At 42.0% G+C, this 26,136-nt stretch overlaps 1 protein-coding gene across 1 annotated transcript in view; it reads right to left on the bottom strand.

The window, feature by feature from the left end:
- Positions 1 to 25,698, bottom strand: part of Lmbrd1 (LMBR1 domain containing 1) — a 70,468-nt gene extending 44,770 nt beyond the window's left edge. The window contains exons 1-3 of the mRNA XM_051204258.1: positions 25,460 to 25,698; positions 21,212 to 21,388; positions 13,667 to 13,727 (exon numbers count right to left, since the gene is read on the bottom strand). Of these exons, the coding sequence (XP_051060215.1) occupies positions 13,667 to 13,727; positions 21,212 to 21,388; positions 25,460 to 25,519 (298 nt within the window). The 5' untranslated portion in view covers positions 25,520 to 25,698. The remainder of the gene's footprint in view (positions 1 to 13,666; positions 13,728 to 21,211; positions 21,389 to 25,459) is intronic.
- Between the last annotated feature and the right edge of the window lie 438 nt (positions 25,699 to 26,136).

Genomic DNA, 26,136 nt, shown 5'->3' with positions numbered 1-26,136 from the left:
TCTAGCTACTTCCATAACCACACCCCATCATTATTTATAACAGCAAAAACACAGAGAGAACCCAGGGTTCAATGACAGACAAATGGCGAAGTACAATATAGCACATATGTCAAATGACTGTTACTCAAATGTAAAATGCACTATACATCCACTCTAACATGAATTCTAGAATCACTGCCTTAACTGAAACACACCAATCACAAACAAATAAGATCTATATAATTAAATAAACAGGAGATGCTTAAGTAAAACCCATGAGGACAAAAAGTAGAAGGGTGGTTGTCAAAACCTCAAATGACTTATTCAGAAAGAAGAGCCTGCACACAGAATATTTCAACGTGATCTCATTTGTAAAACAATGACCTGCGACTGCAGTATGCTGCTGTCGTACTCATTAGCATAACCAGGCACGAGGAAACTAGCTCAAGGAGAAGACAAGCCACGCTGTCACACTGTAGCTGCTGCCCTGAAATCTGTTTCTCCGGCTTCAGGCTGTACTATGAAGAACCCTGCGCATCAGGAAATACACATCTTCATCCAAAAGGAAGACATCCATTTTCAAAAGTTAAAGCAGAGGAAACCCTTAAACAGATACTGTGCAGCAGAACATAGACACAGTGACCAAAAGTGCATTTAAAGATGCTTACTGCCCTGTTCACCAGCGAATGTTAAGGAAACCAGGAATGAACTCAAACCAATCAAGCTAAATGACCTGCAGTGATTAAAGATAACTGAAAAGGTCAAATATCCATCAGCAGGCGAGTAAACAGAGTGTACCTTCATACAAAAGACAAACAGTACTAAGACAGGTGTGACACCTGTCAGAATGTAATGCTGAATAAAACATGCCTCGGACACCCGGGTACATGGTACATTTTCTACGATGAATAATGAAATTCTACAAACTAGACAAACTAGTCTCATGGGAAGCCAAAAAAACCTGTCCGGGGCAGTGACTGACCTGTCGGAAAACTAGGAAAAAACCGACTATCCAACGGTGACCACTTCTTCAAGGCAGGAAGAAACAGGAGAAACTGCAGAGACTGGACAGTCTATAGCCAATGGCCACAAAGCACAACAGACACCGACGCTAAATGCCAGTTTCTTGACAGCCCAGGCTAAACTATCTTTCCCATCTGGTTACTTTTCCTTGGTGCTGCTCATCAACATTTCTGCCTTTAGCCCACAAATGCTGACCTGCAAAAGTAGAGCTAAATTAACATTTATTACCGGGTAATTTTTAATCACCCAGTCATCCTTCTATTTCTACAAACAGAAAAGCAAAAGCAATGTCGTCCACTGTCATGAAACAGAACTGTTTCGTTTAAAGATGTGTCTCAGACTCATATTTATCGTCAGAGGAAGTCTTCCTTAACTCCACCAGTCAGGACTCTATCAATCCTGACACCTTTCGGAAGCGTGCTTATAACCGCTTTCATTAAAGACTGCCATTAGCAAATCACAGCAAGCAGGTTTGGGGCTAACAGACCCACTGATATCAAAGATCACATTAACAAAAGATCTCAAATGCATAGACACTGACACAAATTAAACTCACGGTTAGTTAAAAAGCTCAAATAGATTGCATATACATGAACCAGCAAAACAAGTGAACAGAGAGCTACTGCCAAGACCACATGCTAACTCCTCCACACTCTTTTTCTTTAGACACAAAAGGCAAGAAATCTGCCTTGTAACTTTGTGTCACTAGAGGGTAATGTGAGATGAACTTAAATACACGAGGCTCCTGAAATATTAAAATTCAAGAGCGTTTTCCTCCTGATTACCAGTAAAAATGGTTAACCTTTAACCCAACACACTATGATAAAGGCTCACAGGTGGTCTCTGTGGTATAGACCTGTAGCCCCAGCTAACTTGGAGGCTGAAGTACCAAGATCATAAATTCAAGCCCTCCACTACCCCCGCCCCAGACCACCTTGGACAATTTATTGAAAGCCTGTCTTACAGGAAGAAAGGGCAGGGATTTAGCTCAGTGGCATGATGCTTGCCTGGCCTGCCAAGGTCCAGTGCCCACCACTAAGAATAATCAGTTATTACAAAACTTTTGATGCTGGAGGGTCAAAATATAAAGATCTGTACTCTGGGGATAGGAACATTTTCAAACTTCTTTAATACGTATCCTGCTGAAGAAGTGCGGGGTTCAAGACTGAGAGCTGCCCAGCCAACACCCCCATCTTCTCAGCTTCCAGTCCCTGCTGGCCCTTCCCCCTTTCCCCTGCTGCCTGTTGAAATTGATGCACGCTGCCTTAAAATAACTGAGGGCCATCTTGGACTTGTTCTGCTCTTGAGAGACAATGTGCTGAGGAAGACGACCAGAGAAGAACTGGACTTCGGACCTCACGATAGAACTTATCAGCCCCGGCCGGCCTGCCATCCGGTGTGTGGCAGCTACTATTTCCTGGTCATTCTGTAGAATGACACCAAAACGGCTAGGGATGAATCCCACTCTCCTCGCTGTGAAAGTGAGTCAGTGAGAGCTCTGCTTCACCCTCTGCTGGAAGCATCCCCAACTGTTTCTAAGACTTTACAACCATCACACAGTTCAGTTCAGGAAGTTTCGTAATGAACTACTTGACAACTTACTGCTCCTAATGGACTACTCCCTAAGGGACCGGGAATGGTGGTGTGAAATGCCTTGTTCCCTTGGTAATTAGTAACCCCAGGATATGGAAGGGAGAAGCCATGCGGTGCTCTGTGGTCCATGGCATTCTCCAAAAGATTTCTCAATTCATTTTATAAAAGATTTCTCAATTCATTTTACCTGGGTCTTCATACTTAAACCTGACAAGAATAAAATCAAGGGGGGGGGGGGGAAAAAACCACAGGCCTGTATCAATGCAAGGAGACTGAAGAATTCCAAAGGAGCGAAGCAAATGCAGCAAAGTACTTTGTAAAATCTTCACCAATTTTGATTTTCTAAGGCATGCAAAGTTAGTCTAATAATAATTAACCTATATAATATGTATTATTTTTAAAGACCCACAAAACTCCTTAGTGGAATAATCTATTTATACAGAGAGAAGGCTCCAGATAATACGTATGTGGTTTAAAAGCACCAGGAATGTCCTTTAGCCCTCCTTCCAGAGTAGGCCTATACCTAAACCAAAATGCACAGCCCTACTCTCATGAGATCAGTTGGAATAAAGAGGCAACATCTCAACTCTTGGGACTTACTAGTCATTTTTGTAAAGAAAACATAACAAAAGTAAGTAAAGGCATTCTGAGATCGCATTACAGAAAGACTCTGGCTTCTATCATGACCACACAATCTCTCTTTCTCCCAGAGACCCCCCAGCTGCCATGCTGTGTTATGGCCTACAGAAAAGCTGCTGCACAAAACTGGGGTTGCTGTCAACAGGCAAGTGAGAACTTCCCTAGCATAGCCTCCGGAGGACCATAGCAGCAGCGACACATACCTCCCTGCAGCTCTGCAGAGAGGCCCAGCTGAGATGCATCTGGATTCCTGATGCAGAGAAATTGCAACATGAAGTCTGTTTTTCACACTGCAAAGTTTTCAGATGCTTTGTTAAATGGTTGAGAGATAACAGACAAATTCAGAGAGAACGCAAAGCCACAAAGGGTTCTCCGGGATGTGCGCTGAGAATACAGACCCAGAGTGGTGAATGAAGTTGTTGGTGAGCCTCAGCTTAGAATTGCTATTGTGAACAACAGTCATTTTGTGTATTATTTTGTTGTCGTTGTTTCCCTGTTTGTATTCCACAGTCACACTTAAGGTCATTTTAATAGGAATAATTGATAATAAAATAACCAGGAGAAAAAAAAGGTGAGGCAAATTCTAATGTTACTCCCAATTGTCTAGCAACTGAGGACGAGAATGTTTGCTTCAAAGCTACACAGACATTAGCTGCAATAGCACAGCAGTAGGCAGAAACAAGGCAATTAACATTACAAACTGGTTACTCCAGAGGCCATGTTTCATACAAATCAAAGAAGCACATTCCAATTCATAAGCCTTTGTCTTCATAACTTAGCCTCAGTTTTCTTTTTTCATCTGCAATTGAAGGATATGGTTCCAGTTACAGAAAATCACATGAAATGATAGAAACAAAAGTTAAGTTGTTTTGTTTCCTGTTACTATGAATACCTAATTTGGGCCACCCTTTGGGGAAGTCAGCCTAAGAAGGCGGAGTGATCATGTGAGCCAATGGTGGGGCTTCCTGGTGGTGGTGATGGTGAGCACTGTGCTCACTTCGTGGGCAAAGGGCAAAGGAAAGGAGGGGAAGAAGTCAGGACATCAGGCACCCTAGGAGGGCACACCCCAGTGACCTTTCTCCCAAAGCCAAGGTGCCTCCAACTTTTGCCACCCAGACAAGTACCCTCAAATGTCCAGCTATTTAGTGACTATACTGATTGTTCGCCACACTTGTCTCTAGTGCCAACAAGGAATTTCCTATGACAAAACTCACACATTACACATGTTGAAGAGATGCTGAAAGAGTCGTGTAACTATTACCGCAGTCCACGTTTAGAGCACTTCTCTAAGGGGCTGCCTGGAAGGTTGCTGTTTCCCAACCTGAGGCAAGCAAGCACTGATCTAGCAATTTGCCTTTTTGGGATATTTCACACACATAAGAATTATTCACCTGGTTTCCTCACTAAGCTCAGGAGCTGTTTTTGTAAACACAGACATAAAAAGCAGCATGCTTCCAAGGCTACATCTCTGTCTCAGGCCTTCAACTGAGAATTTGCACTATTGACAGCAGAAGCTAGAGGCCAGGTAGAAAGCGGTCCTGGGGGCCTGCTGACCTTTAACTTAGATGGCCATGCATTTCATTTATGCATTCACCAGCTTTGGGGCTTTCAGATTCACTGTTTGAGGCTACTGTGAAAGCATGTGGTTTGTGGGTACTGTTTGCTTCTGTCAGGTAGATTCTAGAAGTGGAATTATGGGGGTCACATAACAGATTAACCTTTTTGAGAAAATTACAGGCTTTTCAAAAGCAATACACCCTTTTACATTCCCAGCAGTGTGGGAACCCGTGTTCATGGGCTTTAGTCAGAGCCAGCCGACTTACCCAGTTCATACCTGAGAGGGGAAATGTGGATTGAGAAAGGGTAAAAAAAGACATTAAGAGATAGAGTCAGAAGGGCAATCCAGAGAACACTGAATGCTCTGAGTTTATTCTTCAACATTCCTAAGTATCCCAACCAAAAGGGGGGACAGGACAGAAGACTTCTATTCACGTATAAGGAGAAGACTGGTTCTCTTCCCTTAATCCTCCATGCCCATCAATGGTTAATGTGAACGGAGTAGTTATGTCATTTACATTTAATATAATTTCTGATAAAGATGTATTTACGTATCTCATCTTTACTCCTGCCTTTCTCTCCCTGCCTCCCAGGTCCAGTCTCTTTCCCTTACTCTTCTTATTTTGTATTGAATAATTGTTTTCTAGTGTAGCATTTTGATCCTGAGGAGCTTCCTTCACTATCTTCTGTGGGGAAGGCCTGCTAGCAATGAATTCTCTCAAGTTTTGCCTTAGAATGTCTACTTTACCTTCCCTTTGGGGAGGGTAATGTTAGTGCTTACAGGGTTCTTGATTAACATGTATATTTTCTTTCAGTAGCTGGACTACTGAAATCTGGTGCCTTCTGCTGCCCACTGTTTCACATTAGGAACTAGCTACAAATCACATAAATGCTCTCAGCAATTTCCCAACTTTCAATAATTTTTTTCACCTTTGTGCTACATTTTTCGAATGACATTTCAATGGTTCTCTATTCTTCCGATCTGAGCTGCACTGAAGTGCTTAAATGTGTGGGCTGGGATATGGTTATAATTTCTTCTAACATTTTGTCCCTTGTCCTTTCTCCTTTCCTTTTGGAACGAGTATGATCAGAACGGACAGTACTTTGAAGTTCTATTGATTTCTCTTCAACCTTCCCTTTCCTTGGATCTTCAGATTAGGTCATCTGTCTTCAAGGTCACTGAGGTTTTCCTATTGTCATGTCAAACCTACCAGTGGGACATTCCAGCAGAGTTTTCTTTTCTCTATTATAACTCCTCAACCTCAGAATTTCTATTTGGTTCTTTTTAAAATCATTTCTCACTCCTTACAGAAAATTTTCAATTTGTTTCACTTCCCTCTAATCCTTCAAATTTCTTATGCTTTCAACTAATTCACGATGGCTGCTTTGAGTTTGGCCACCTAAATTTAACATTTAGGAATGCTGTTTGACGAACTGCTGTAGTCCTTAGCATGGGAAGGTCCTCTGCACCAAATCTGACCTCTGACATAATAGCATTTGAAGTCTGTATCTGGGATAGCACTCACTCTGGGTTGTGCGTTGCTTGAAGGATGTTGTTCCTGCTTTGTTTCTTTGATCAATTACTGTCTGTGTTATCTAGCTCCCATTAAGTTTCTTTACTCAACTATTTGATTTTTGTTTTAATTTCTCTTCTGTTTTGTTCCCTTTAGAGCCTGTCTTTTTTAAGCACTACTCAAGCTAATTCCCAGAAGTTGAATGGGCCCCTTCTAAAGATGCCTGTCTTCATGGTCTAGCCTGCCTGGCCAATCACCAGTAATCTACCTGGGGCTTAAGGACAAGGCAGGCATGGGTCAAAATACAAGGACAAAATACAATTCCAGCACTGTCTGCAGCAATAATTAAACTCCCCCAAGTGTCATAGACATTACACTGATTTCCAAAGTACTTCAGTAGTGGGGTTTTCTTCTATTTTAGTCCGATTTTCTCTTTTTTTTTGGGGGGGGGGGACGATCTGCCAATCTTTTAGCTGACCATGGGCAAAACCCTGTCCTAGACTCACTCATGTAATAATGCAAATAATCTCTCTTCTTCCATGTACAAGTGGCAAATCGAGTGAGTTGCGCTAGGTTACAAAGAAATACTCATTTTCCAAATATCTGCACCCCGCTCTACACCCAGTGAGAGGTGAAGCACATTTCAGGGTATGTCCCTGAGGCATTTCCACAAGCAGATGGTGGGGACTCTGACCTAACCAGTAGTTTAACCCAATGATTGTTTTAAAGCTGAGTGGAGTGTCAGGAGCACAGTCCCCATGTTTGTCTTGAGGGGGATATATTTAGTCCGGAGCCATTCCTGTTACTCCTCTGCATCTAAGTCCATGTGAGGGGAGTAGCTCTGCACTGCCCTTCGTCATCTTCGTGTTCTACTTGACTTCAAGCACAAAGCAATCGATTTGCCACTGGACTGAGGCATCTGAAGCCTGAGCTTAAGTTGTCCTGCAAGGTTTTATTATAAATATTTCATCACAGCCACAAATACTGATGAAAGTACTAGGTATTGATGGCAATGTCTAAACTTAGTGGCTGAAAAGGGCATGTAGAACCCAGCACAATAGTTCACACCTGTAATCCCAACAACTATGATTCTGACCTTAAAGCAAGGCTGGACTACACAATGAGATATGGGGTGGGGGAGTGTGGGGGAGGAGACAGCATCAAAAAAAAAGTAGAGAAAGTAAATTTATAAAGAACATGTACTGTCATAGATTCCATGGGCCATGAATATGAGCAAAGTTTAACCAACTGCTCTTGCTCAGAATTTCTCCTATGGCTACAAATGGCCAACTAGCAGTTACTGCAAGGCTCAAATGGGGTGGATCTGCCTCTGAGCTCACTGGAACATCTAGTCTATTCTATTCCTTATGGGCTGTGGCTGGAAGCCACTTAGTTGCCTTATTATGTGAGCCACTCTACACATGGTAGGAGACTGCAAGGCAGCATGTTAATCAAAGCAAGGAAGAGAAAGAACCAGGGACACAAGCAAGGCAAAAAATCCTTCTCTTAAAGCCCCCCCCCCACCCAAAGTGATGGCCCACACTTTCCGCTTCATTTTCTCTATTAAAAGCAAATTACTGGGTGCAGCACACAAGAGGAGAGGTCAACAAAGGGCACAGATCTGAGGAGTAGAGAGCATCATGGGCCATCTGAGGCATTTGCATACAGAAGAGAGTAGTATGAAACAGGGTCACGGAGGTTTGGGAGATGAAAAATGACAGATCACATACATAAGGCTCTGTAGATTTCAGTTACAGCTTATTCTTCCTGGGAGGGAAAAAAGGAAGTATTTTTAGGACTCCAAGCAGATGAGAACAGGATCTCACGTTGCTAAATAATCTCTAAGATAACCATATCATGAATCCTCTGGGGCAAAGGAGAGTAAAATGATGAACTAAAAAGCTGCTGCAATAACCCAAAAAAGGACAGTGGTGGCTTAAGCAGAAGAGTAGCCAGAAAGTAGTGAGCGTAGCTGGATCCAGAAGGTAGTTGGATTCTGAATTAATTGGGATGATCAAGCATAAGAAAACATCCCACCAAATTTGACATACACAGTGGAAAAAAAAAAAATAGTGATGTCTCCAAGGTTTTTTATCTGAAGTAACTTTATCTCTCCAGTTGCTATCCACTGCAACCATGAAAATCAAGAGGTCTAGCAAGCTGAAAGTCAGTTGCTCTAGATGTGTTCTATTTGAAATGTGTTTGATTTCTTGGTAGAAGTTTCTGCAATAGTTGCAAACTAGAATATGAAGTTCAAGAGAGATCGGCACCAAGACTTGAATCTGGAAGTTTGGCATGTAGATGACACAGAGTCAAGTCACGGTATAAAATAAGTAAGAGACTAACTGAGATACAGAACTGGTCTGAAGATTAAATAGTACAAAATATGCCAGGGATTAACTGAGATAAAGAACAAGTGTGACTATTAAACCCTGGGACACTTACACGTCAAAGAGGTAAGTAGCACAGGAGAAAAGCAAAGATCCAACCAGGAAAATTCAAAGGGTAGAAAGATATAAGAAGAAAACCCATGAGTATGTGCTTCTCCAAAATACTGAGCGGGGGAAGGTCTGTGATTTCCAAGGGACAAACTGACAGTCTGTTCAGACACAGAATGTGCAGGCCACACAACTGAAGACTACTTCAGTTTTCTTAGCTTGCAAATGTAACAGGAGAGGACTTCAGAAATATCCCGAGTAACTGACAACACTTCTTTTAAAAAGGAGGTGAGGGGACAGGAGACAAGACTGACTATCTTACTAAAAGGACTTTACAGACCTGAGTCACAAACAACAAATCTTCACCTTCCTAACATGTCTGGAAAGCACTGGATACATCATTACAGACATTTCAAAAATAAAGTGTCAAAAGATGAAAATGGAGATTACAGGCTAATTCTTTCAATCCTGACTTTTCCCTTCACCAGTCTCTAACAGGGTTTGAATAAACCTCAATAGTAACATCTACTTATACTAACCTTCGTGTTACTAATCATGTGTCTAGACCCTTAACATTATGGAAAGTACGTACTATTTAATCAGCATTTGCAGGCAGAAAAGTCACAAAATTCTGATAAGTCCTATGAGTTTTTCAAACTAGATTCTAGGAGTTACAATCCTGCTAACCCTTGAATACATGTGCCAAAGCTCATGTACTGGGAACCTGAGCCCTAATACAGCATGGTAGAAGGTAGGATGGGTGGATGGATGGATGGATAGATAGACAGACAGATGCAAGGGAAATCATTTAAATGAAATTCTACAAAGAAGTAGGTAGCAAAACAATTGGCTCTGTCATATTAGATTTTCAAGTATGGTTAAAGAAACCATGAGAATAAAGGGAACAGTACAAAGAATTACAATGAAGAAAATGTACAAAGCTAAAGATAGCAGTGCATTTGAAACACTGGAACAACTTAGTTAAAGACTAAGACCCAAGGGACTGTAGTAGTTTAAATAAAAATGACCCACATAGGCTCATCTACTTCAACACTTGGTCCCCAGGTGAAGAAAAAAAAAGATTAGGAGGTGTGGCCTTGTTGGAGGAGATGTGTCACTAGTGGTGGATTTTGGGGTTTCAAAACTCAGGGTTTGGTCTGTCTCTTGTCTCTCTGCTCTCTATATCTTCTCTCTATTCTCTCTCTCTCTCTCTCTCTCTCTCTCTCTCTCTCTCTCTCTCTCTCTCTCTCTCTCTCTCTGCCTGTGATAAGGGTATTAAAAATCCTCAGCTACTGCTCTAGTATCTACCTGCCTGTGTACAGCCATGCTACTCACCATAATGATCATGGAGTTACCCTCTGAAACTGTAAGCAAGTCCCCAGTTTAAAGCTTTCTTTTATAAAAGTTGCCTTGGTCACAGTGTCTCTTCACATCTGTGACTAAGACAGGGACAAGGAGACTCCGTACCAGACCTAAACAGAAAAGTCAAGCAGAATGAAAAGGGAAGTCCCACATAACAGCAGTCTGTTTCACTGCAGAAGGTATGGAAGCAGATTAGAAAACAATGAAAAAACTTTTTAAAAAAAAAAAAAAAGAAAGAAAAATAAACATCAAGAAGGGGGTAAGTGAATGAATCCTTAAGGACCCTCAAGTGGAGCTTCTGGATGAAAGACCCTGTGACTGGAGAGCAAAGGGCGGGGACCAGCAGGGTACCCTTCTCATTCTCCATCTTCTCCATCAAGTTCCAGGACACACCCCTGCACAGAGCCTCAGTTACAGAGGGAGTGAGTGGTGGTAAGAAGTCAATAGCTGGGAACGATCCAGCAGTAGTCAGCCTTACATATGGGAACTTTGTCTGAAAAACAACATTCATTCATTCAACAGCAGATCAGTGAGAATGCGGTTAGAGGTGAAGGTCTGCACACAGCCCCGAGGGACTGCTTCACCTGAAGCGTGGGCACTGGTTATCCTGACACTGGGATGCTACTGCCCTTCTGCTTCGTACACTGGAACGGAGGCGTGATGCAGGAGAAATGGAGGATAACCCTTCTGCTTTGAGAAGAAATGGCAACAGTGGGTTCAAAAATAGACTGTCCTCACTGTATTCCTCAGAGGGGGAGAAGGCTGGAGACTTCATTCAGTCCTCCCCGGAAGCAGTAAAATGCCAGTTTAATACCCACCTTTGAGGATGGACAGCGAAGCCCACTCGCGTGTGCTGCTGCAATTGTGAGCCTCACCACCCAAACTGTAACCCCACCCCGCTTTCTAAATGGGAGCAAACAACTGAGAGTTAAACAGTGGCCACCAGGCATGGGACCATTGGCACAGTGGGCTATGGCTGCAGTCCCAGCTCTTCCACAGGCTAAGACAGAAGAACTGGTTTGAACCTGAAAGCTGGGTTCGCTTTAGAGAAGATATATTCATCTCAATATTCTAAGAAAAATGGCTGTCAAATAATTTGCAAACAGGTTTGTGTGTGTGATGAAAACACACACTCCAAGACAAGTGAAAGCAAAGCTTTGAGGTCTCGGATGCTCAAGCCTGGCCAGTGTGGCAGTCTCTTCTGCTGCCAGTGCAGAACTCTGAGCTCCGTCTCCAGCATCATGTCTGCCTGCGTGCCACCATGCTTCCCATCACAACCATAATGGATTAAAACTCCGAACTGTAAGCCAGCCCCAATTAAATGTTTTCCTTTAAAAGAGTTGCCATGGTCATGGTGTGTCTTCACAACAGTAGAAACCCTAATCAAGACACACAAACTAAATGAGAATCTCTCTGGGACAGTTGAATTATTTAAAGGTCCCAGATGATCCTGAAATTGCCCTGGGGTTTTAATATGCTAATTATTCCCATAAGTCATACTCTCAGAACCACTGACTAGAAGGCAGCGAGCTGCCTTAGGAGCAAACAGTCCCAGCTAAGGCTATAACATCCACTTTGGGCATTGCCACTCACTAACACGATGCTCAATAACACCAATTTCTTCATCTGTGACATGGTGCAAAAGTAATGGGTCAGGAAAATTCACTGAGATACTAAGTCCACAATGACTAGCAAGGTTAACAACAGAAACGTGTTGACACCCCAAGAGAGATGAGGTTCGGAATAGCATACTCTTTCAGGGGCTATGATTAAACCACCCCTTGGATGTTCTGACTCTTAAGAGTCAGAAACAAATCCAATAGGAAACTTGACAGGATCTGACAGGAAAAATAGCGGGGCTTGGGGACAGTAGCTATTTCCTCAACCCCTAAGGCATCCCACCATTGGTAATGATTTAGCTTATTTCCTCTGCGTTTACAATGAGACCAGGGCACTTTATCCTTGAGAAGACAGAGAATATCCTTGGGATGATTCAGAAAAACTCACTAAAATCCTTCTCTGTAGGTTGATGGGATAACATTTAAAAGCCTGCCTAGAGCAATAACCTGTGTCACAAGTGTTTGTGACCTTGGTAGCAAAAGGTCGGTGCAGTGGCTGATAAGATATGGTTCCTAGACTCAGACTTCACTATCAAGTTTGGTTATCTTGTCACATGATCTACAGGGTGGTGACCACACTGTAACAGGACACAGACCCAGTCCCTCAAAAGAATGTTTAGAAAAAGCCATTCGTAACATTTCAAATAATGAGTAGTGAAAACTTAACACAGGACGATTTATATTTTATAAAATACTTAATATATGAACCAGAAATATTGAACCATATACTGGGGACGCGGGTTCTCCTATCGGCTGACCATGGCTATGACAGGAGTGTTTTATCATTTCCTAAAAGGCACGACTCTCCTGGCAGTTCCTGGGCTTTTCCCCTAAGCTGCACTAGGGTTTCCTCTTACACTCTATCTAGTAAAATGTTCCACAAACTCTAAAAATAAAAGTAAACAAGTGAATGAAAAATAAAAATTAATAAATAAATACATTCTATATAAATACTATTTAAAAAAAAAAAAAACTAAAACCTACGCCAGAGAAATATCACACTGACTATGAATCAGGAGAAAAGATATAGGTTAGAGCCAAAACTGACAAACTAAAATCCAGTAAGCCTCTTGAACAAAAAAAAAAAAAAAAAAAAAAAAAAGTACTAGCAAGACAGTCCAGTGACTAAAGGGGTGTGGCCCCAACTCTGCTGACCTGTGTTCAGTACTCAGGATTCCTATGATGGGAGGAGTGAACCAAATCCCACAAGTTCTTTTCTGACCTGACATGTGCACGATAGCACTCACATACCTAAGCACACATACACACATGCAAATAAACCAATAAACCAATGCAGTAAAATTAACTATTCCTCATTAGAAATGTCTGTGTATTTTTCAGTTTCCAATATAATGTCCTACTAAAATCACATTCGACATCTGATTTACTGATTTTAGAAAAGAGCATCCCTTTCCATAACTTGTATTTAAACCTTTCCATGAAAGCCTGACTCTGGGGCGATTCAAATAAAAGGAAGCATTTAGGTGGCTATTTGCACCTTCGCCAGTCTAATGCAGATGGGAAGAGGAAGGGGCAGAAAGGGGCCAAGCGTCCACAGCCCCTGGATTAAAGCAGCAGCTGCTTTGCAGAGCAGAAGAAACTCCCCGAGTGTACACTACTACCCTCAACGTTGTGAAAGGGATGCTAAAAAACCAAGCAAGTACCAAATACAGAGCACAGGTAGAGGAAACTGCTAATTTAATACAACGCAGGAGATTTAAAGCAACTTGATTACATCACCCTCAAGAAGTGTTACAAGCCAAATTAAGGAACACAAAGTAGGTTTAACTGCCTTAGAATATTAAGAACAAATGCATATTATTTATTCCTTGTGTTCAAAACTATAATCTCATAGCTAATAACAAAATTCAGAATCTTCATGTAGTTTTACTCTAAATATGATTGGCAGGGGGGAGAGAAAACGAAACTGAATGATACTCACTATAGTAGCCATACAGAACCGTGTTCTCGATCTGTACACTGACATTGGCATTAGCCCACTCCTAGGATAAAAGGAAACAGTGAGTGTATTAGCTTTAATAACAATTTTACCTACCATGCAGAGCGAAGATTTGGTACCACTGGGTATCATCCTCTGGGGTCTGTTATTGGCTCTAATTAGATGTGGTCTCTACAAGAAATGAGGGCAGACGAATAAACAAACTGGAATCAATACATGAACGCTGAAACAGCAACAGAGTTGTGGGGGAAAAGGGATGATCGGGAGTGACTTCCCAAAAGTGTGCCAAAATGTCACTCATGGACGAAGGGACAGTCGTGGAACACTGGAAAGAAGACATGGAGGGAAAGCAGAACAGAATACACAGAGCAGGCTTGAAAACAAACTAACTGTAACTAACTATAACTAACCCCTGCAAGAAGCTCAAGGCAGACCCCACCCCCCCCCCCAGAGCTGTGCAAAGGCAGCACAAAGTGGATGCGGGGACAGGCAGGGCTAATGCTGGAGGGAGCTGTGGGTCAGTGTAAGTACTCTGTTGTAAGAGCAGTAGAAAATAGAGAGGAATTGATGGAGGGTAAGAGCTCTGGCCCGTGCTTTAGGAAGATCTGGATATTGGATACTGTGGCAGTCTTCATCATCAACTTGGCTATATTGAGAATTGGGTTTTAGAACTTAGAGGTTGCTGGGGTATGCCTGTGGAGATGTTTCCAGAGAGAATTAAGAGGGAGGGAGACACAACTTGAGAGAGGACAGCACCTTCCCTGGGCTGGGAGCCCTGCCTCAGACTAAACAGGGAGGGAGCTGCCTCTCTGCTGCTCCCACACCAGGATGGCTGACCAAGTACAGGACTAATTCACTGAAATCTGAGTTACAACAAGCCCTTTCTCCCTCAGACTGTTTCTGACCAGTGTTTGGTCACAGCCACACAAAGGAACTATCATGTTTTGGTTTTCGGTGCTGGGCAGAAACTTTTGACCAAAACCAGGAGAGCAAAGGGTTTATTTTATTTCCCTGCACAAGTTACATATGGTTCATGGAGAAATGAAGTCAGAGCAGAACTGCAGGCAGAACTGTAGCTGAGACCTTGGAGGAACAAAACTTACTGCTGGCTCTCATGGCTCACTCAGCCGCCTACAGGGCGATCTGATGGAGGCAATTTCTCAATTGTGGGTCCTTCTTACCAGGTGACTCCAGTTCGTGTCAAGTCCTCAAGCTATCCAGCACAGTGAGCGACACAAGTGTAATAACCCTTTTTAAAAATACCCTTTTCTTTCTTTTGCATCCCTCCTTCACAGCTGTTATTTCTAAACTTAAAAAAAATATAATTCGAAATCATCATCTTCATAGAATAAAACCTGTCCCCTGCTGCGGACTCAGGTGTAATGGAAAGTAGACATTATAAACATCACTTGCAGTAGATAAATAGCAAGAGAAAAAAACTGAAGGAGATCAACGATAAGAAATTTGTGAATTACTATATAGATAAAACATCACACTGTTATTATAGGAGCCTTTCACCTATTCCTGTAACTTAACACTCTGATAACAGCAAGTACCTCAAAACTGCTGTGGAAAAAACATCAGACATTAAGAGCAAGATAACCTATGACCTTTGCATTCGGTGTTAAATCTAACAAAAAAAAAAAAAAAAATCTGACAAATCAAGACAACAGTACGTAAATTATTTAAATAGCACTGTACAACGAATGACTGAATGACTTTAGGACTCTTACTGAGTGAGTTCTTTGGCAACCAAGTAGCCCAAACCAGGCCTCCTTTTCCCACCCAGAAAAAGATGGGTAGGAAGTTTCAATTTCTTCTTGGACTTAGGAACCCAGTGTTAAGGTGTGCAACAACCAGAATAGTCTAGCACCCCGTGAACTGCTTATAGCTACTCAGCTCAAACTAGTTGACACTAGTTATCTACTGACAAGACTACCAAACTGTACTGGAGCAGGACATAGGAAAGAAAGTTGCTGTGTAGATGAACCTACATCCCAGTAAACTCCGGCCTGCACCTCTGATTTTGATTATGGGCTCTTCACCAAAAAAATATGCAGTGTAGTGTGTTTAAAACAAAACAAACAAACAGCTGAAGACATTATTGACTAGAGGAAAGATGAGAAAACATTTGTCATCAATTGTAAACATAATATGTAAATAGTTAGAATGACGTATTTCCTTCTTATCTCTAAGCATCCTTTCCCTGTCACTTTGGGTCCCCCCCATTTCCTGCAACCCCATCCCTGCATCTCCATGTCTGCTCTCATGCCAGCTTTAGCCTTCTCCTCTGCACAGCACTGATGTTTACAGCTGGCCAGACCTGGGGGTTTTATTTTCAATGCTAATAAAACTGTCCTTGCGTTTCCAATTGAGTTTATTCTTAGATCCTTTTATTAGTGAGACCAAGAACGGCTAGAGGGGATCCCAATTACCTCTGTGTCACATTCATAATGAGAGCTTTAGCCCCTTCCCCTCTTCAGGACATTACACTTGCAATGCTACCCTTATTTGTCTCAGAAAATCCTTCCCTCTCTGACTCATAATGCACACAATTCCAGTAACTTTCATCAGAACACACACAGCGGTGAACACTTCACCACCACAAGTGAAAGCACCTCCAGTGACCCAACTCCACTTCCCTATGAAACAGTGGTTCTTAGCCTTCCTAACGCAGTTCCTCATGTGGGGACTGCTGACTGTAACACTTGTCGGCATCCATAAGATGGCTGCATTCCATCTTGGCTCAAGGGCAGAGAGTTCAAAACTCTCCTCAGTAAGTCATAAGACCCAAAGGTCAAAGGCATGGCTACAGTAGGATGTTTGATCTTGGCCTTGGCTGTCTTAGACCTGGTCTAAGGGGTGGTTACTCCTGATGCTCAAGGCCAGGTATGGAGAAGTTACTGAATCCTTGGAGAAAAGAGGAAGAAAAGTCTGTTTGTTCCGTGTGCATGATACCATGTTCCCCTTTTTGGTTAAGGTGTATAAGAGCGGTGACTGATCTGACCTCCTGCTTTTATTCTGTGTCTTTGTCCTTTCCTTTAATGTCTTTAGCTAGCTTTCTTTGGTCCACACTCCCCCCTCTCAGGTATGAACCTCGGGCTGCTCGGCTGGCTCCGACTGCAACCCTGCAAACACAGCTTTTGACAAACGCTATTTTCATTGCTACTTCATATCTGTAATTTTGCTACTGTTAGGAATAATAGTGTAAATATTTTTGGAGATAGAGATTTTCCAAAGGAATCACAGCCCACAGGTTGAGAACCACTGTTATACACCAAAGCTCCTGAAATACTATCAGCATTCCCTAGACCAATGTCCTCACCCCACAGACCACACAGTGCTGCCTCTTAAGGTTCCAGGGTGAAAACAAGCTCCAGGATGTCATCATCACCATTAAAGTGAGAGTAGAATCTAAGCAGACACATAAAAACAATTAGCCACGAGGTGATTAATCAAGAGAGGAGGGGAGACACAGCACCAAAGCGCCAAATATTCTGAGGCTGCAGCTTAGACCATTTTTAAAACCCACACATGGTGGGGAAAGATAACATTGTTCACATTAGTACTGAGTCACGATTTCTCATCAGTGTACTTTATGCATATCTTTATTCAAGGCTAACTAAATGAGTCTTTGATAGGACTGTGTTATATCTATACCACAAAACTTTTATTTGAAAAGTTGTTTTGTTACAGCTAGAAACAAATTATTATGCTAAATTCATTCATATTATCACATTTGAAAAAAACTGTCACTAGACACAAGCCTGGCACATGTCTGGCTTGATGACGAAAACACCAGTAGGGTGACTAGACAAAAAGAGGAAAAACAGTGTGGACTACCACACCACACGGGGAGAAACAGCACCCACACTTTAGCAGAGTTAGTAATCACTACAAATAAACTTTCAAAGTAAACCCATGAGTTTGGACAATTCAAAACATATGAGGTGGAAATGGAGAAAGCTGGCGTATACAGTACATATTCATGAAAAAAACAAAAATACAAGTCAGGGTATTGCATCATCCGTGTGGAAAACAACTAGGACATTCAAGGCCAGTAGCTCACCTTGATTCAACATGACAACTTACAAATGCAGTAGAAAGTCTACAGAAGTAACCATTACACATTTGGACTTGACTTTCACTAAGCACCGACCAGAACTCAGCAAGAACCTGCAGAGAAGAACTTCTGTCCATCTTTTCAGTTTTGACTTCGGTGAGGCAGCAAATATAAGATGTGAAATGAAAACAAAATTTCCAGAATAAAAGACAAAGTACACTCGTGCATATGAGAACACGTGTGGGCTGGGTGTGGTAAGGATGACGTCTATATGTAATCCCTGTGCTCAAGATACCCAGACGGGAAAATGGACATCTTCTGGCCAGTCAGGGTTATACAATGATGATAATGATTACAATAACAAATTTAAAATCAAATAAGAGTGTACTAAGAAAAGAGTCCCACTGCATTATTTTCAATATAGGAGCTAAAAATAAACAAACTAGAGATAATAAGACACAGAAACTAGGATTCAAACCCAGAGTCCAAGGTTGTGGACATGCTTGGCAAGTGATATGCCATTGAACCACATCCCCAGCCAGAAGGAAAACATTTAAACTCTTGCTCATAAGTATAAAAAATCTCCCAAATTAAACTAGCACAAAGGCTAGGAAAGCAACTCGCTGGTGAAGTGCTTGCCTGCGTGTGCTAAGATATGAGTCCAATCCCTAGCACTAAGGGAAAAAAATTTAATTCAGACAAAATTTTTAAAAAAGAAAATAACTACGAACCAGAAAGAGATTACTAATTTAGGCATGGGTACAAAAATCAACAATGTGAAACAAAGTTCATAAGCTCATAGAAATATTTACTTTAGAAATACCAAGAGTAAAACAGTTCCCTCAATGTATAAATAAATATTCTAATTTAAAAACTAAAAACCAATCTCAGTTCAAGCAGTAATTATGCAAGGGATAATTACACTGCTTGTACTATATCAGAATAGTTGTGCACATACATACACATATGCATTAATTTCACAGATTGCAGTGAGAAAAACATCCCAGAAGTTTATAATTACGTACTTCCTGGATTTTATTATACTACTTCAAAATAAAAACACCCCCACATTCTTACAATGTCAGAATCATTTATCTAAGAAACACAGCTGTATATCCAACCCCAAACACAAGAAATTAGACATTTTCATGTAATTTAATACTAAATTGACATCAAAGAAAATGACCTCATAATGCTAAGATAAATTACTTAATTACCTGTACCCAAAATTATTAAGGTTGTTTACTTTTTGACCAACAATAAAACACACACACACACACACAGAAAATCTAATGAAACCATTGAAGATAAGCATCTCTCCTAAAATGTCTCAGTGTAAAACACAAAATATAAACTAAATGAATATAAAAAAGGCAGTAAGAGACTCTCTAAAAGGGAATCTTCTCCCATAAAATCAAAATAAATGAAAGATGACCTCTGAGGGCAGATAGTAGAACCTCAAATTATTTTATGTTTTCAGGCTGAACTTCTCTTTGCTTTGTTTTTTGACGCAAAAAGCCATAGGTAACATAACTACCTCATAGGACTGCTTGGGAGGTCAAAGGAAGCCAATGTATGTAAACACTTCATATACAGACACAATACAGCAGATGCCAATAATCATCTTCCCAACTCTACACTTTTGGCACACACACTACACTAATACTAACTGGGGGTCTGTCTGTAGATGGTATTTTCTGTTCCACTCGGTCCCACAGCTGTTGAGTCCCAAATAAACACACAATTGTATATATTAATTATAAACTGTTTGGCCAATGGCTCAGGCTTCTTATTGGCTAGCTCTCTCTTAATTATTAACCCATTTCTATTAAACTGTGTATCTCCACATGATCTTGTCTTACTGGAGAATACCTGGGCATTCTGCCTTCCCAGTAGCAACATGGCATCTCAACACTCACTCTCTACATTCCTCTCCCAGCATTCTTCTAGACTGGTAGCCCTGCCTATACTTCCTGCCTGGCTACATCCTGCCTGACCCTTGGCTGAAACAGCTTTATTCATCAACCAATAATAGAATCACATATTCACAGTATTCAGAAGGACATGCCCTATCATCTCTTACTATCTAAATAAAAAGGAAGGTTTTAACTTTAACATAGTAAAATTATAAATAATAAAATAGTTATCAATAAGAACTATAGTTAACAATATTTAGTCCATTAACATTTGGCAAACTTTAAAGAAAATATTCTATCATCTAGCCTTTCTTTGTGAGTCTAAAGTCTTATATATAAAACTTCTTTTTATGATAACTAAGGAAAACCATAATCATAACTGTCTTCAACTCCATCAAAGATCCCAGAGGGATAATATATAAACTCTAGAATTGACAAGAGACATCTGCCTTATGGGAGAAAAAGAAATTTTAGTTTCTACAACATAGTCAGAATATATCCAGACATAGCCACAAAAAAAAAATGTTATCAAATACTGAAGTCATTTAGAACAAAATTAGAGTCATTAAAGCACTGGGAATTCCTGAAATTCAAAAATTACTACTTTATTCAAGGACCACGTGTCAGATGACTGACATATAGTACCCAGGGGCTAATTAAGCTGGTAAGAAACAAAAGGAATTTGCATAGATTGAAAAAGAATTTCCTCCAATCTATGTTTTTCCTTTTTAAAATGAGGAACCTAAGGTAGAGAAAAGTTAAGTAACTTGGCCAAAATTAGCAGTCTAAGTCCAGCAACCTCTGTCTATACTGTAACTCTATGAAGGAAATGCTGTTCTGCCATTACTAAAAGCCCTCCTGGACCACTTATTTATGGCATTAATGTCAATACAATCAAATGTGCTGCAAAGGAACTCTTAAGAAGCACAAAACAATGAAACCAAGTATAATGAAATATTTTCACATTAAAAGAAAAAGAAAAAGGCTCCCAATACTGGCTGGGTTGTTGAAATGACAGTTCTCATAGTCTACCACGTTGTGGCTTCATTCTCTATGATTCATTCCTATACTTATCTATTCCCACTCAAGAAAACAGAACAGAAGAGATAGCTGGATGGCAACGTATGCTAGCTAGCTGTGAAAGTAGCAGAGGCTGAGTTTAGATCCTCAGCTCCCACTTGCAAGCCAAGCACGGCTACCCATGCCTGAATCCTAGGTGTTGGGCAGGTGGGGGCAGGGGCAAGGGATGCAGCAAGGACTCTGAGACCCGCCAGGCTAGCTTAAACACTGAGCTTCGGGTTCAGAGACTGAGACAGATGTCTGATGTCCACCTCTGGACTCTATATGCCTATGCAAAGACACATAGAGAGAAAGGGGGAAGGGGAGAGAGTGGGGAGGGAGGGAGGGAGGGGAGGGAGGGAGGGAGGGAGAAGGAAAGAAGGAAGGAAGGAAGGAAGGAAGGAAGGAAGGAAGGAAGGAAGGAAGGAAGGAAGGAAGATGCAAAGTACCGACAAGGAAAGAATAATCACATGGCACAATAATACTTACCTTAAATGTACCATTTTGATTTTTCATATAAGAAACCAAAAATATATCCACTGGCAAAAGTGCTGAGGCGATCAGTGCGACAGCCAGTGAAAAAATGGCTGTCACAGTGGAGACAACTTCACTCTCCCGCTGACTCTGGTATTTACGAACATATATCCAGCAAAATGCCAAAATAGCCTGAAACACAGCAGAACAAATACCTGTCATTGCCTTATGCATCCTGTAACACCAACATCAGCGTGCATTTGGAGTTTATTTGGACGCAGGTCCTTTTACATGTGTAAGGCAAACCGTTTAATAAACTTGCATATGACAGGATGTTAAAGCCTATTTATGAATGAAGGTGCAGTCCAATTTCACTGAGGTCCACACACCCTATGGATAACAGTTGCATACATCCTCACCAAACATTAACAGTTACACACAATGTCATGCATGCTCCAATACATCTCTCCAGTCTAAAGGAAATGTACCGGAAATTGGAGCCCACAGATGCCATCCCCTAGGGGCTAACTGCTAACCACCACACAAAAGCTGTAATTCAAACTTGAAAGGGTGTTTAAGAAAAGTCAATCATGAAAATGGATTCATGTACCTAACAAGTTTTGCTGTGAAAACGGTGCCCAGAGGTAATGAATTTGACATCTCCAGCTGAGTAGTATTCTTAGGACCTCTCTGGTGCCTAACAAAGAGCATACTCAGGCCCAGGGACTCCACATCATTAGGCAGAGTTGGGATAATACAGGGGTCCTGCTGGGCCACCTCTCAGAGGTTCATCATTAGAGGCCCAGGTGGGCTCTGAAAATCTCCATGTTAGTGGACATGATCATGGCAGTAGTGGTCAGGTACTATGTTAGAGATCCTACGTTCTACTCTTATAATAGAAAGTTGTTATCACATACTAAAATCAGTGCCCTCAGCCCTGACTGTGAGCTAGAATTATATATGTAGTTTTTAAATACCTTTATGCATCTCCTACTCCCTGTCAAGTAAACCAATTTGTAAGGCTCCTCCAAGAATGAAGGCCTTCTAAGTCAACAGTAAGAACCATTGTTCTAAACATGATCTGTCAGAGTGCAAAGACAAAAACTTACTTTGTACCATTCTAGCTGATTCTGTAACATCCAAATTCCACCACAATTAAGATACCAAGAATGGTTCCACTACACATGAACATTTTGATTTGTCATACATAACCCCCACTCTACATCCACTGCAGCTAACAACCACTACCTGTGATCTGTCCCTACAGTTTCTATCATTTCTCAAATGCCATTATGTATTCATATAACATCTCATCTTTTGGGTCTAGTTTCTTACACTTGGCCCAATGCATTTGAAATCCATCAAAGATTTATGTCATTCCTACATACTGCTGTCATTTCAACACTGACATTTACCAATAAAAGGAAAAATATTGAGTGAAGAGAAGCTAGATGTTAGGACAAAAAAATAATAAGTAAGTTAACAAACAAATACAACCACAACAAAAATGAGCTAAGCTCAAATTCTGGTTTAAATGTTTATTTTTTTTTTTAGAAAGTTACTTTCCATAACATGTTATATTAATATGTAATGAGTGTTTTAAAGTGAATTCAAACTTCTTGTAAACATTCCTCAAGTTTGTGTTGAACTCACTGGAAGCTGGGTCTCATCCCTCTATAGTACATAGCATGTATCAGTGTGCAGTACATTCTCCATACACTTCAGGAAAGAGATGTTGGCATTTTTACCTAGCTAAACCTTAGAGGAAGCACCCAGAAAGCATATACTACCCTCAGAGGGACAAGCCACAAAGAGCTGCCAGGCATAATAACCAAGCAAGAGGTTTACTATTTTACGAATTTTTTCTTTAGGTTGTGCTACAGATGGCAATACTAACTATCATCCAATGAGCTAATTGTCCTGACCTGGGAGACAAAAATGAAAACTCTTCTAAAGGGTTTTCAAGACTAAATGAGCTATTGAGTAGCACATTGCATAGCTATAGTAACTGCTTAACAAACAGCATTATTTTCTTTTAAGAGGCTATTACTAAAACCAAGGAGAGATTTTTAAATAGTTCTCCAACTCTTCCCAATTTGAATTTAATTGTTCTGGGCATTGGGATTTTCAAAACTCCCTAGATGGTTTTAATGAGTGGCCAAGGTTGGGAACCAACCAGGTATAACAAAGAATGAGAATACTGGAGTTTTGTCAAGCTAAGAAGCAGAGATGTTTCCAGGGAGCTTGTTAAATGGCAAGCCACTTCAGTGGGGTGGCCCCACAGATTGTGTAGTAGTGACAAATCTTCAAGTGATGCCCACACCTTATGGAACACAAGTGATTTGCTTTACAGATACAGAGTGTGCCTCTGTAGTAATGGGAAGAGCATTTAAAAGGTGGGATAGGCCAAATTCCCAAGGATATGGGGAACTCAGCAGAAGTGCGTACATAGAGGACCAAATGTAATCATTCTGCATGTGGCACAAGAAACTAAAGATCATTTTGTTTGTTGAAGACTGCAAAAAAGGAATACTCATTACTTGATACTTTCTTACACAATTGGCACTTGATCTCAAACTGTGAAGTTCCTAGACCCTAAGTTTCTAAAACTTTTTTTGGAGATACAAAACCTGAAAACCACTCTCATAATAATCTATCATTTTAAAACCCATTTCTGACATTTGGTGCATGACTTATAAACCACTGCAGGTAAAACTGCTGGCGTATTATCACGAAACAAGACGATGGGACCAAACTGCCCTGCTGTCTACATTCTTCACCACACACGCACACACACACACACACTCACACACACACACACACACACACACACACACTCACACACACACACACACACACACATACACTCACACACACACACTCACACACACGCACACACTCACACACACACACACACACACACACTCACACAAGTTTAATTTTAATAGATCACTATTTCTGCACCTCACATATGCACTCTATCAGTTTATGTTGTTCCAGAAACAATTTCATTAACTTTACAATTTACTTCCACTTGCACTTTCTTTCAACAATGTCCTCTCCCACGTCCTATTTCACATACAAAGTCATTATTTTGTCTTTCAATATTTAAAACCCATGTTTCCCACTTATCAGCCCTTTATAAAAGTCATGTTATTATTCCTTTTGTAACTGTATATGGTAAAACTACTGTACTTTAAATGTGTGTGGTTTTTTTTTTTTTTCTTTCATCAAAATAGTACCACTATACTTTCATACTGGCTGCATGTTTACTTTCTTCTAAATAAAAGGACTGGAAAAGCCGGTGAATTCTTCAAGTACAGAACTGGATGGCTCTGGAGAGCACACCACTAACCTTTTGGGATTTCCAATTTCCCCCCTTGAGAATGGCCCAGGGCAATGGGATTTGTGAAAGCGAAGATTTCCTTGTACTGAAGATTTAATTTAGGACCCCGAACATGCTAAGCAAGTGCTGTGTGTGTGTGTGTGTGTGTGTGTGTGTGTGTGTGTTTCTTGGTGAAAAACTTTACTAGCAGAACATAATACACGAGTGTCAGTCTAGGGAATCTGACAGACAACATCAAAATGCAAACACTGAGTAGCCATAGGACTGAAGCCCTTGAAGAGGAAGGAGGATGAGGCTTTGACAACATGGAAGGTCCAAAGAGAAGCAAACTGAACAAACTGAGTTCGTTGCCTTTGGGTAGCAGAGTAATAGGTAGAGTACTCTGGCCCATTACAGTTGGGTTTGCGCCCTAGACCATCAAAGATGAGACAGGTGGAAAGAAGGCACCTGAGGCCAGACACAGTACATATGCCCTGACACTGGCTGACAGGAGGGCTGCCCCCTGCCCAGACTCCTGCTCCAGCTGTTCTAGGTGGAATTTGACACCTGGAACGTGACAGCCACGTCACCAAGGCAGAATCGCACAATGAGCACCGATCAGTCTGGGGACTTGTTACCCCGAGGGTTGGAGCGCCAGCGGGAAATGGGGTATTTAGGGAAGCAAACCAGCGCCCAAGAGACTCCAATCAAAGCCACCGCGCCGCCTGTCTCCCCCCCCGAGGGTCCCCGAACCCACCATCCAGCCACGGCCCGGGACAAAAACGATAGGAGGCTGAAGTTGGGAAGGGACCTCGGGCGTCAGCGCCTCCCCAGCTTCCTGGGGGGACCCTCGCGGACTGGCCTGGCCGGCGCTGGCCCGCCCTCCTCCTCCTCCTCCCACCTCCGCAGCCTGGGAGAACTCGGAGCGCCTCCCCTACCAGCAGCAGGAGGCCGAAGATGCACCAGCCGATCACCAGCTCGGCCGCAGCCGCCGCCATCTTCGCTTCCGGTCCCCGCAGGCCGGCCCGAAGGGGAAGGGACGGGGAGGACAGGGACGGACCGAGAGGGACCCGGAACCGCGCAGCCTAAAGGTTAAAGGGGTGGAGGGGCGGAGCGGCGGGTTGTCACGGCGACCCGACCCGCGAGCGTCCCCTGGCGACCGTCCGAACCCGGGCGGGGCGGAGCGGGGCGCAGCGGGCGCGGTGACGTCACCACGCTGACCCCACCCACCCCACCCCACCCGCGAGCAGGCTGCGTCCCGGCTGGGTCGCGGTGGCCTCGGGATGTCACTGTGCAGCCTGGACCCCGAGCCTCCCGAGGTCCGGATGAGGTTTAGGGGCTTCCGTTACGTCCCCAAACGACGCTTTGGTCCCACTCCTGCATGCGCAGGAGTGACTCAGAATAAAAGAATGCTGGCTGCCCCAAATGACTTGATAATTTGCTGGTGACCAGGCCTCCTCCTTGCCTTGTTTGCCCGGGCACTGCGCTACCACGTGATGTTTTCATCTGCGCGTATCTGTGAATTTCCAGGGCGGTTTCACACAAGCTACCCGAGTTGTAAACATACTGATAATGAGATTGTAGGTGCGTACAATAGTCTCAAGTAAGCACAACA

This window comes from Phodopus roborovskii, unplaced genomic scaffold (assembly GCF_943737965.1).
Source record: "Phodopus roborovskii unplaced genomic scaffold, PHOROB, whole genome shotgun sequence".
Lineage (NCBI taxonomy): Eukaryota > Metazoa > Chordata > Mammalia > Rodentia > Cricetidae > Phodopus > Phodopus roborovskii.
The sequence above is the reverse complement of the archived record's forward strand: the minus strand, read 5'-3'. Positions and strand labels throughout refer to the sequence as shown.